The sequence below is a fragment of the Piliocolobus tephrosceles genome, chromosome 7, assembly GCF_002776525.5.
Source record: "Piliocolobus tephrosceles isolate RC106 chromosome 7, ASM277652v3, whole genome shotgun sequence".
Lineage (NCBI taxonomy): Eukaryota > Metazoa > Chordata > Mammalia > Primates > Cercopithecidae > Piliocolobus > Piliocolobus tephrosceles.
Window position 1 is genome coordinate 98,631,137 of NC_045440.1, and position 12,310 is coordinate 98,643,446.

Genomic DNA, 12,310 nt, shown 5'->3' on the forward strand with positions numbered 1-12,310 from the left:
TATTATGTACTAGGAAATTTTGAGGTTATACTACTTCAACTTTTATCAAATGTATATCCTGAGTCAAGCATGGTGGCTCATGCCTGTAATCCCAGCACTTTGTGACGCTGAGGGGGGCAGATGGCTTACGCCTAGGAGTTTGAGACCACCCTGGGCAACACAGCAAAACCTGTCCCTACAAAAAATGCAAAAATTAGCCAGGCATGGTGGTGCGTGCCTGTAGCCCTAACTACTAGGAAGGCTGGGGTAGAAGGATCACCTGAGCCTGGGAGGTCGAGGTTGCAGTGACCCATGATCGTGCCACTGCACTCCAGCCTGGGTGCCAGAGCAAAACCCTGTCTCATTCATAAATAAGTAAGTAGTACATTCTGAACACTTATATCTATTAGAAATATATAAGTTATTTTTAGCATATAGGAAAAAATCAGAATGTTATCCAGCATGTAGATAAAATTAAAGTAGTGTAGGCCGAGTGCAGTGGCTCGTATCCAGCACTTCAGGAGGCCAAGACGGGCAGATCACAAGGTCAGGAGTTTGAGACCAGCTTGGCCAACATGGTGAAACCCCATCTCTACTAAAAAAAATACAAAAATGAGGCAGGCGTGGTGGTGCATGTCTGTAATCCCAGCTACTTGGGAGGCTGAGGCAAGAGAATTGCCTGAACCTGAGAGGCAGAGGTTGCAGTGAGCCATGATTGCACCACAGCACTGCAGCCCAGGCAACAGAACTAGTCTCCGTCTCAAAACAAAACAAAAAAATTAAAACAGTGTAAAACAACCAAAAAACAATCAGCCCATCTCATTAGAATATGGTAAAACTCAATCTAATACATTTTTTAAAGTTTCCCAATGGTAAAATGTAAGAATAATCTTAAAGTTTTTGTTTAATAAAGTTTTACATTAATTACCTGTAATGTTTCCTAGCATATCTTTATTATGACAAGTAGGGTCCTCTATTTCGCCTTCTTTGAAACTGCCTATTTCTCCGTAGTAAAGAGCAATTCCAAGTTGCATTATACGAATAAACATAGGCAGTTGTTGATCTGTGATAGAAAGTTTCAAACTTTCTACTAAAGTATGAATCTGCATTTTGAAAAAGACAAAAACACCAACAAACGCATGTTTAAAAAGAGTACCTTTTACGTAAAGAAATGTTTTAAAGTCTTCAAATGGCATAACATAAAAGAAATGCTCCAAACATTTTAATACTTAAATCAAAACGATACTCTAAGATCTTAGGAATTAAGTAGATTTTGCTATGATGATCAATACACGTTAGCTAGAAACTATGTTAAACCAAATGATGTACATACAAATAGAATTAATAGTGAGCAGGTATACTCCCATTAGATTTCCAGATTACTGTTCCAGAAACAAAGTTAGTTATGTAACCAAATAGCTACTCTCGAACATTAAGAGAATAACAGTACTACCCCCAAAAAACAGAACAATCTGTCAAAACCAAGAACAATAAAAATTTTATGTCATTTTAGTGAAACTCTAATCATTCTTTCCAGGTTTATTAACCATAAATAATACATACATATCCTAAAACCATGTGTTAACTGGGGAAAAGACTAGTATTACAACTATGAAAGTATGTAAATAATAAAAATTTTTGTCAAATATGGAAAAACAAGTGAAATGTATGTTGAAAAACGTTTTTCAAATTTTAAATAAGATTTAAATAACAAAAGTTTTTCAAATTGTAAAGATTTAAATGACACAAAATTTATTCAACTGATAAAATGAAACAATTATAACAAAGAAATAAGATTAACTACTAGCAAATAGGATATACAGCAACCAAAGTTCTCCTTAAAGAAAGAGACATCAATGGAATATAAACACAGCTTCGGTGTAATGGTTTCCTGCTGTTATCAAAATATGGAGTAAAACCAATTAAGCCATAAAGTCAAGTCTCTTAGAAGGTTTATTTTGACTAATGTATTTGAGTGTCTATGAAAGATGAAGTAGTAGTAATGGCAATCATCGTATTTTTAGGGCTTAAAGCACATAAAAAGATTTATGTTAAGGGGGAGAAAACTGTATGGGGGGACTGTGAAATACCATATTTCGAATATAAGCACAAGTTTTTAAAAACTGACCTAATAATCATATACTGAATAAACAATGAAGAGGTAAGAAAATGGGCAATGAGTGTGGGAGGTGAGCAGGAAAGGATTATGCACATCTGCTAAAGCTTCCTTAATTTGAAATTTCTCTGCCACATTCTTTTAAATCTTGTATTGCACCAATAGCACTGGAGATAAGCAGTCAGCAAAACCAATAACAAAGAATCTGCTTAAGTATCTTTTTAAAAACTCCTTAAAATGAGTAAGATTAATACTCAGTAGAAAAATGGATAAAGAACCTGAACTGATAATACAAAGAACAAATGACCAGTGAATGTGTTTTCAAAAATCTAACTTCAGTAATAAACAGCAATTAAATTACATATCATTTGTTGTTCAACAAGTTGGCAATTTTTAAAATATGATCATATTTAAGGATAACAAGAGTATTGATGTAGGCACTCCCCCTAATGTTCATGGGAGTATAACCTGGCTAAATCTTTCTGGAAACAATTTGGCAATACAGATCACAGGACTTAAAAAAAAGATATTTGCAATTATACAAATCTTTCCTAAGGAATTACTCAGGAAATGTGGTCAAAGATCTATGCACAGAATTTCACTGCTCTAAGAAACTGCAAAGTAAATTTCTAAAAACAGGAGAAATGTTAAATAAATTACGTACCCATAGGATCTGTATCTCATAAACGTCATAATCACCAGAACATATTTATTTCACATAAAAAATGGAAAATTATAAAAAGCCAACCCAAAATATAAATGCATTCAAAATAAACATACATGAAAGATTTGAAAAGAAACAGAGGGGCCAGGCATGGTGATTCATGCCTATAATCCCAGCACTTTGGGAGGCCGAGCCAGGGGGATCACGCATGAGGTCAGGAGCTCGAGACCAGCCTGATCAACAGGGCAAAACCTCGTCTCTACTAAAAATTCAAAAATTAGCCAGGCCTGGTGGACAGCACCTGTAATCCCAGTTACTCGGGAGACTGAGGCAGGAGAATTGCTTGAACCCAGGAGGCAGAGGTTGCAGTGAGCTGAGATCATGCCATTGCACTCCAGCCTGGGGGACAAGAACAAGATTCTGTCTCAAAAAAAAAAAAAAAAGGAAGAAAAGAAATAGAGTATCTGGAACATTTTGAGAAACCTCTGTTTGTGAGGTACTTAATGAGGTCGACCATATCTATTTAATACATATTCCCTAGGATTAGGAGTTGGAAGGATGATGGGTCTAACCCAAAATGGCAAATCTCAACATTACAATAGTATTAACAAAAAACTCAGGCAGGCATGGTGGTTCATGCCAGGAATCTCAGCACTTTGGGAGGTGTAGACAGGAGAATTACTTGAAGCTAGGAGGTTCAAGACCAGCCTGAGCTGCAGAGTGAGACTCCGTCTCTACAAAAAACAATTTAAAATGAGCCAGGGATGGAGACATGCGCCTGTAGTTCTAGCTACTTGAAAGCCTGAGGCAGAAGGGTCGCTTGAGCCCAGGAGTTCAAGGTTACAGTGAAGTATGATTGTGCCACTGCACTCCAGCCTGGGTGACAGGGAGCCTCGAAGGCAAAGAAAAAAGGAAAGAGGAAAAAGGAGAGAGAGCAGAGGGGAGGGGAGAGAAAGGGAGGAGAAGGGAGGGAGAGAGGAGGGAATTAAAAAGAGAGAGAGAAAAGAAAAGAAGAAAGAAATAAAACCTCAAAAATTGATTTCATTTGAGTAAAAAACATTGATATCACATATTTGGCAACTATTATACACGTTTATTTATGTTAAGGGATTTTTTCAGTGAAATGTCATGGCTAATCAGTTGTGAGAACACAAACTTACTTATATGCCAACACTAAGTTTTTCCTCATCTATTTTTATCTTCCTCTAATATAACCACATCCCAGAACAGACCATTACACTTGCACTAATGATCAAAAAGAGTATTTTATATAGTAAACTTACATATATCCGTTACTTGCTTTCAATGTATCTTGAATTTACCTTCACATTCCCCAACTTTACTAGAAAACCCAAGGCTAAAGAAAGTAAGCCCATTTCCCTGAGACAGAGCCATCAATATTACTGAGTTAATTCTTTTCCTTGTTTATCTTTGCCAAAGAAGCTAATTCAAATATTGAAGGAAAAAGTAACAGAATATAAACAAACCAATATGCATTATGCACTGTGTGGAAAAAAGTAAAACACAGGTGACTGAGCACTACCAAGAAAAAAACATGTAGATTTTACATATTAAGTACAGGAAGGCTACATAAAATAGAAAAAAATATATTTTTAATAAAATATAATGTAACAAAAACAAACCTAGTTTTTATACAGCCATACCCAAACAGAAACAGTAGTCCATACCAGTGTTCAGACACCTAAGTCCAGCCCTTCCATCACAGAACTTTGACAGTCAGGGGCAAGTAATTCAACAATAAACATTTATTCCACATTAAAACCTAGTTAACGGGATCAGAAGTCACCAAAATCTTTTCCAAGATACAGTGATAGGCAGACAAACAATATTCAAAAAACTGTTAAATAAGACAACAATATTTATGCTTAGATACTAACCACATACATTGAAAACATACACTACATTGGAGAAAAAATTTTCACATGTATCAAAAGACACGTCCTGTTCTCACTTAGAAGTGGAAGCTAAATCTTTGGTATACATGGACATAAAGATGGGAACAACAGACAGTGTGGACTCTAAAAGGAAGGAAGGAAGGAGAGAGAACAAGCGCTGAAAAACTTCCTTTTGGGTACTATGTTCACTATCTGGGTGATGGTATCAATGGGAGCCCAAACCTCAGTATCATACAATATTATACCCTTATAACAAATCCCTTAATCTTAAATAAAAATGGAAATTAAAAAAAAGACATGTCCTGAATAACTCCCTAAGATTTTAATTACATTTTAAAAATCATAAATCAAAAGCTAAAACTTCTTGAACCAATAAACTAAAATATTAGGTTAGTATATCAAGCTTTACAAAGTCAACTAGTAAAGAGAAGTATAGATAGCAGATCATGCTGAACAGATTATAAGAACTGAAATACAGAATACTGATATGTAGTCCATTGTGGGTATAAATATACCCTTTAATATTATTTCCTCTATCTACTTGAAGAGAGAAACACTAATAAACAGCTGGACAAACTAAAAAAATAAAATTACAGTTACAGAGAAAAGTTGTCTCTAAACTCTACTAGAATATATCATACAGAAATGTATAAATACAACATAAAAATCATAAACAGAAATAAATTTTTTATAAAAACAAATGGCATATATATTTATAAGGTTAATTTCCTCATTTGTTAATAATGATTAGCATCTGCAAGAGTCAATAAACAAAATAAAGACATGCAACTTAACTACAAAAAAAAGAGATACCTACTTTAATAACAGATGGCATCTTGGAATTTAGGTTATCATATGTAAAATGAAGACGAGTTCTGAAGGAACATTTGTACAATAAAGGATCCTGGTAAAATTCTATTTTACCACTGGCATTCCGTTTATCAAGACAAACTGTACAGTCAGAAAAATTGATAACCTTTCTCAGCACCAAATCAGTTGCTAAAAAGGAAATAAAACATTTTAAGTAAAAAAGAAAATGAGCAAGGGAAAGGCAACCATTATTTATTAGTATAAATAGTAATAAAACTAATAACAGAAAATAAGATTCATGGAGTGTTTAATACATAATGCCAGACCATATGCAATGAACTTTTCATTTTATTATACAATTTAAATCTTCCAACAACTTTATGAAATAGGCACAATTCTCCCCATTTTATATATAAAGAATCAGAGACCTAATTAGCTTACCCCCCATCTGCATGGCACATTAACTACAAATATTTTTTTAATTATGAAAAATTTCACTACAGTTCTCTTACACAATGAGATAATAAAATTCTTAACAATCCATACTAAAGATAATTTTTTGAAGAAGTCATTCACTTAACATTCATTTTATATTAAAAAACTCACTGCTACTTTAAACTTGCACTATCCAATATGGTAGCCACCAGCCATATGTGGCTATTTAAAATTAAAATTATATAAAAATAAAAATTCAGTTCCTTGGTTGCACTAGCTATATTTCAAGTGCTCAACAGCTACATGTGGCTAGTGGCTACCATATTGGAGAGAGAAGATAAAAAACACTTGTATTATGACAGAAAGGTCTAGTGGAAAATACCACATTAATAAAGAAATCACCAATCAGTCTAGAGTATATTTTCAAAGGAATAAAAATAAAACACTTGATGATAAAGTATAAAAGTATGAAATGAGGCCTTTAGCAAATCAATAATTTATTTCTTAACTGATAAGCAATTCCTAGGTAAATATCAGGCCCAAATCTACTTGCCCAGTGATTTTAAGTTAGCCATGGGAATTTAAAAAACAATAAAATGTGTTTTAGTTTGGGTTACAACACTGTTTCTGAGTATATCCTGGCAACTTCTAATTAATTCAACATTTTATTTTTTAAGTTTTTAAAAAGTAGAAATTAAAGAAGATGTGTCTAAATAGTATTATTTGCAGATAAATTTCAAAGTTGTCTGTTACTTGAAAAAAATATATGACTACCATATTTCAAATGTACATATTACATGAATAATGATTTAGTTACTAATATTATATATGTACACAAATTAAGAAATTACAATAGTAGGACTAGAAATGAGAAAAAAAAAAACATAAGATATCCTGTAGGTATTTCCTTCCCTCTCTTTATGATAACAATTATCATTTTCTGAGTATTTCCTATTACTCAGATACTACACTAAGTCTTTTACATCTCTTATCTGACAATATTTATACGGTCCTGTTAAAAAATGTGAAAACTGAGGCACAGTGGTAATAGTTTGTCTACTGTTATACAGTTTATAAAGATTAGAGCTGTAATTCAAACTCTGGCAACCGTACTGCAGAGTTCATGTTCTCATCTACTGTGCTATAAGAACATAAGCTATTCAGTCCAGGCATGGTGGTTCACGCCTATAATCCCAGCACTTTGGGAAGTGGAGGCAGATTGCTTGAGGCCAGGAGTTCAAAACCAGCCTGGGCAAAGTGGTGAAACCCCATCTCTACTACAAATACAACAATTAGCTGGGTGTGGCGGCAAATGCAGAAAATCACAGCTACTCAGGAGACTGAGGCACAAGAATCGCTTGAACCCAGGGGGTAGAGCTTGCAGTGAGCCAAGATCATGCCACTGCACTCCAGCCTGGACAACAGAGTAAGACTCTCTCTTAAAAAAAAAAAAAAAAAGTTAAGTATTCATATTTCAGGGATACCCCAGACAATTATTATTCAATGAAAAGAGGAAATTACTATTTTAAAAATGTTTTTTCTTAAACATGAAATGTAACAGCAACTATATTTCAAAAACTTACAAAATGAATTATAGTTTCTGGTACTTACTTTAAAAATATGCTACAATTTAATCAGTAAAATATTATTCATCACTGAAATTAGGGCTCTTCAACTATATATGCCAATATATAGAAATATTAAAAGCATATTATTGATTGAAAACAGCAAACCTAAAATACAACATATAAGAATACTATTTTTAAAACAAGGGTAGGAAACTTATTCAAAGAAATAGAGAAAACTTCCCAAACCTGGAGAAAGCAATCAAAGAAAACCCTAAGACCTTTGGATTCACTGGCATATTCTGCCAAACATTTAAAGAACTCATACCAATATTCACAAACTATTCCAAAAAATTGAAGTGGAAGAAATTCTTCCAAAATCATTTCCATACTATCCAAAGCAATCTACGAAATCAATGCAATCCCTATCAAAATACCAATGACATTTTCACAGACATAAGAAAAAACAATCCTAAAATGTGTATGGAACCACAAAGACCCTAAATACTCAAAGCAACCCCAAGCAAAAAGAACACAGCTGGAAGCATCATACTCCCTGACTTTAAAATTTACTAAAAGCAATAATAACCAAAACAGCATGGTACTGGCACAAAAAAAGACACATAGCCCAATGGAATAAAATAGAAAAACCCAGAAATAAATCCAAGCATTTACAGCCAACTGATTTTCTACATAGGGGTCAAGAAAATACACTGAGGAAAAGAACAGTCTCTTCAAAAAATGGTGCTGGGAAAACTGGATATCTATATGCAGAACAAACCTAGACCCTTATCTCTCACTACAAAAATCAACTCGAGATAGATAAAAGACTTAAATGTAAGACCTGACATTGGTCTAGGCAAAGAATTTATGACTAAGACCTCAAAAGCATAGGCAATATCCTTTTGAATATACGTCTTTTCTACCATAAAGACACACACATGTGTATGTTCATTGCAGCACTATACACAATAGCAAAGACATGGAATCAACCTAGATGCCCAACAGTGGAATAAAGAAAATACGAGACAAAAAAATAAATAAATAAAAAGAAAAAGAAAAAAAATAAAAAGAAAATACGAGACATATACACCATGGAATACTACATAGACATAAAAAAGGATGAAATCATGTCCTTTGCAGCAATATGGATAGAGCTGGAGGGCATTATCCTAAGCAAATTAATGCAGGAACAGAAAACCAAACATCGCATGTTCTCAACTATAAGTGGGAGCTAAGCACTGAGTATACATGGACACAAAGAAGGGAACAATAAATACCAAGGCCTACTCGAGGGTGGAGGGTGGGAGGAAGGTAAGAATCAAAAGATTAACCATTAGGTACTATGCTCATTACTTGAACGACAAAATAATCTGTATACCGAATGCACGCAACACGCAATTTACCCAAGTAACAGACCTGCACATGTACCCCCTGAACCTAAAATACAACTTGGAAAGGAAAAAAAAGAAATATTAATTCTCACACATAGTATGGATGGTAATAAATTGATTTAACCATTTCAGAGAACAATTCAGCAATATAAAACATAACTGAATGTTTACATACTCAGTTATTCTTTTCCTGATCATAATTTACAGAACTCAAACACATAACGAGGAAACATAGAAAAGGATGTACATTCCAGCATTATGGGCAATGTCAGTATTTTAGAACAACTTGAATGTCAACCATATGGGAGATGATAGGATTCTGCCTCTAATAGTAGAAAAGATTAGATATTCTGAAGACCTTTATACTGAAATAAAAGTCTTGGAAATTATTTAAAAATACGTAAGGGGAAGGAATCAGTTAAAGGAGAAAGGATAGATGGCCCAAAACTATTTTACTTTTTAATCCATTATGGCAAGTAATTCGTGCAATCTGATTTGGTGTCAATTGAACATCTTATGTTTATTGGTCTTTGGGGTATACTCTTTTTTACATATTTGTTCAAGTCTCCTGTCCATTTTTCTATTGAGCTATTTTTTTCTTATTGATTTATAAAAGTTATATATTGTGGATATAAGTATGTTGCAAACTGTAAGTATCAAGAATATACATTTCCATCTGTGGCTTGTCTTTTTACCCTCATAAAGACATTATAATTCTTATTTTAATTGCAATATTTTAATACAGCCTCATACATTACTTGTTGGTATAAAAAATGGCATTACTATTATGAAAAAACTATTTGTCAGTTATCTCTGAAGCTTAACATAGGCCTAAACTATGACCCAGTAATTTCACTCCTAGGCATATACCCAACAGAAATATATGTATATGTCCACCAAAGGACATGTATGAAAATGTTCGTTATAGCATTATTCATTATAGCCAAAACTGGACATAATTAAATCTGTATCAATAGTACACTGAGCAAAAAAGTGTTTTATTCACAACATGGACCAGACCTGCAAACTCGCCATCCCCCATACATCAGGAAAGACCAGTGCAGGCAGAATCCCAACCCTTCCTCACCTGATTGTGCAGGGAGAAGAAACAGATATATACACACACAAATGAACTATTGTTACAAAAACCTGAATAAATTCCACTTACATAATATTGAGCAAAATAATCTAGGCCCAAAAATACATATGGTTCCATTCAAACAAAAATTTAAAGAGTGAAAACCCTACTATGGTGTCAGATGTCAGGAAAGTGGATGCTTTGGGGAAAGAAGGGGCAGTAGTAAGTGAGTATATGCACAACAAGCACTTCTAGGTACTGATATTGTTCAATTTCTTGAGCTTGGTAGTGGTTACATGAGTATGTTCATTTTATGGTATGTCATTTTGTTATGTGGGTTCTTTGTTTGTTTGTTTGTATGTTTGTTTGAGATGGAGTCTTGCTCTATCGCCAAGGCTAGAATGCAGTGGCAAATCTCGGCTCACCCAGCCTCCACTTCCCAGGTTCAAGCGATTCTCCTGCCTCAGCCTCCCAAGTAGCTAGGATTACAGGCACCTGCCACCATGCCCAGCTAAATTTTTTTGTATTTTTAGTAGAGATGGTGTTTCACCATGCTGGCCAGGCGGGTCTCAAATTCCTGACCTCAGGTGATGCGCCTGCCTCAGCCTCCCAAAATGCTGGGATTACAGGCGTAAGCCACCACACCCGGCCAGCTATGTGTTTTTGCTTAATGCTCTTTCTTTTTTGTATGTTATGCTTCAATTTAAAAAAATTATTTAAAAAAAAACTGAATAAAAGGGAAAATAATAGTTTCTTCCTCAGAGAGTTAAAGGGTTAAACAAGATAATTAATATAAAATATATAACACTAGCCCTGGTACTAAATAAACAGAAGATATATTTTCACTGCCTTTATCACTACCATCATCATGAGCTTTCATATGGTATCATATTTGCTTCTGAAGATACATTGGCAAGTTAGAAGCATTTTATAAATGACTCACCCAAGTTTGCACTATCAATGAATAGTGGAGAGAAGATTCCAACTAAGATCTTTCAACTCCTGATCCAGAATTCTAATTCATGATAAATAATTTCCCAAAGTAAAATTGGCATTACTTCTATATTAAAAACTATATTTCTGGCTGGGCATGGTGGCTAACGCCTGTAATCCCAGCATTCTGGGAGGCCGAGGCAGGCAGATCACTTGAGGTCAGGAATTCGAGAACAGACTGGCCAACATGGTGAAACCCCATCTCTACTAAAAATACAAAAATTAGCCAGGCATGCTGGCAGGCGCCTAGAGTCCCAGCTACTTGGGATGTTGAGGCAGGAGAATCGCTTGAACCCGGGAGGCAGAAGTTGCAGTGAGCCAAGATTGCGTCACTGCACCCCAGCCTGGGTGACAGAGCGAGACTCTGTGTCAAAAAAGTTAATTAATTAAAATAAAATTTCTTCACCAAAAATGTCAACTCACTAATTCAATCCTACATTGTCCAGTTCTATTTTTCTATTTTCCACAGCTGCTTCTTCCAGCCTTTTAATCAAATATTTCTTTCCACAGAAGATGCAAAGGGGGCATTAACAATACATAAGAAATGATGTTTGGGCCTTACCTACACTCTTCTTTATGTCATAACAAAGCTGTAACATCAGGACTCTCCTTTTGTTAAATATGAAGACTAAAGTTTAAAAAACACATAATAATAAAACTATATTCCAGTTCTGCTGCTTCCTAGTTGTATGCCTTAATCAGGCAAATTAAACACTCTTGAGACTCAATTTCACTTTGCTTTAACCCTTTAACTGGGATTGATGATGAATAAACGAATATATGACTAAATATCAAAAAGAGATAAAAAGAGGCTTCAGGACAACCAAGAAATTCCAGGCCTGGCATGGTGGCTCACACCTGTAATCCCAACACTTTGGGAGGCCAAGGCGGGTAGATCACTTGAGTCTAGGAGTTTGAGACCAGCCTGGGCAACAGGGCAAAACCCTATCTCTACAAAAAATGCAAAAATCAGCCAGGCATGGTGGTGCATGCCTGTGGTCCCAGCTACTTGGGAAGCTGAGATGGGACGATTACCTGAGCCCAGGAAGTCGAGGCTGCAGTGAGCCAAGATAACACCACTGCACTCCATCCTGGGCAACAGAATGAGACCCTTTCTCAAAAAGGGAAGGGGAAGAGGGAAGGGGGCAGGGGAGAAGCGAGGAGAGGGAAGGGAGGATGAAAGAGGGAGGGGAGGGGGGATGGTGGGGGCAAGAGGAGGAAAAGAAGAAATTCCAAATGTGCTTTGGAATACACAAGCCTAAAACATACATCAACCAGATATATTACCTTGCCTTCACCAAGCTTTGTAAATGCAACATGATGCCTTTCACCTTTCAAAAACATAAACAATTCAAACTAA

General features: G+C 35.1%; 1 protein-coding gene across 5 annotated transcripts in view; it reads right to left on the minus strand.

Annotated features, from left to right (window-relative positions):
- The window catches only part of LOC113224964 (vacuolar protein sorting-associated protein 13B-like), a 118,204-nt gene that overhangs the window by 19,952 nt on the left and 85,942 nt on the right, over positions 1-12,310 (minus strand). For all 5 annotated transcript variants that reach the window (XM_026454968.2, XM_026454967.2, XM_026454969.2 and 2 more), the window contains exons 6-7: positions 5,493-5,674; positions 908-1,082 (exon numbers count right to left, since the gene is read on the minus strand). In XM_026454968.2, the coding sequence (XP_026310753.1) occupies positions 908-1,082; positions 5,493-5,674 (357 nt within the window). The remainder of the gene's footprint in view (positions 1-907; positions 1,083-5,492; positions 5,675-12,310) is intronic.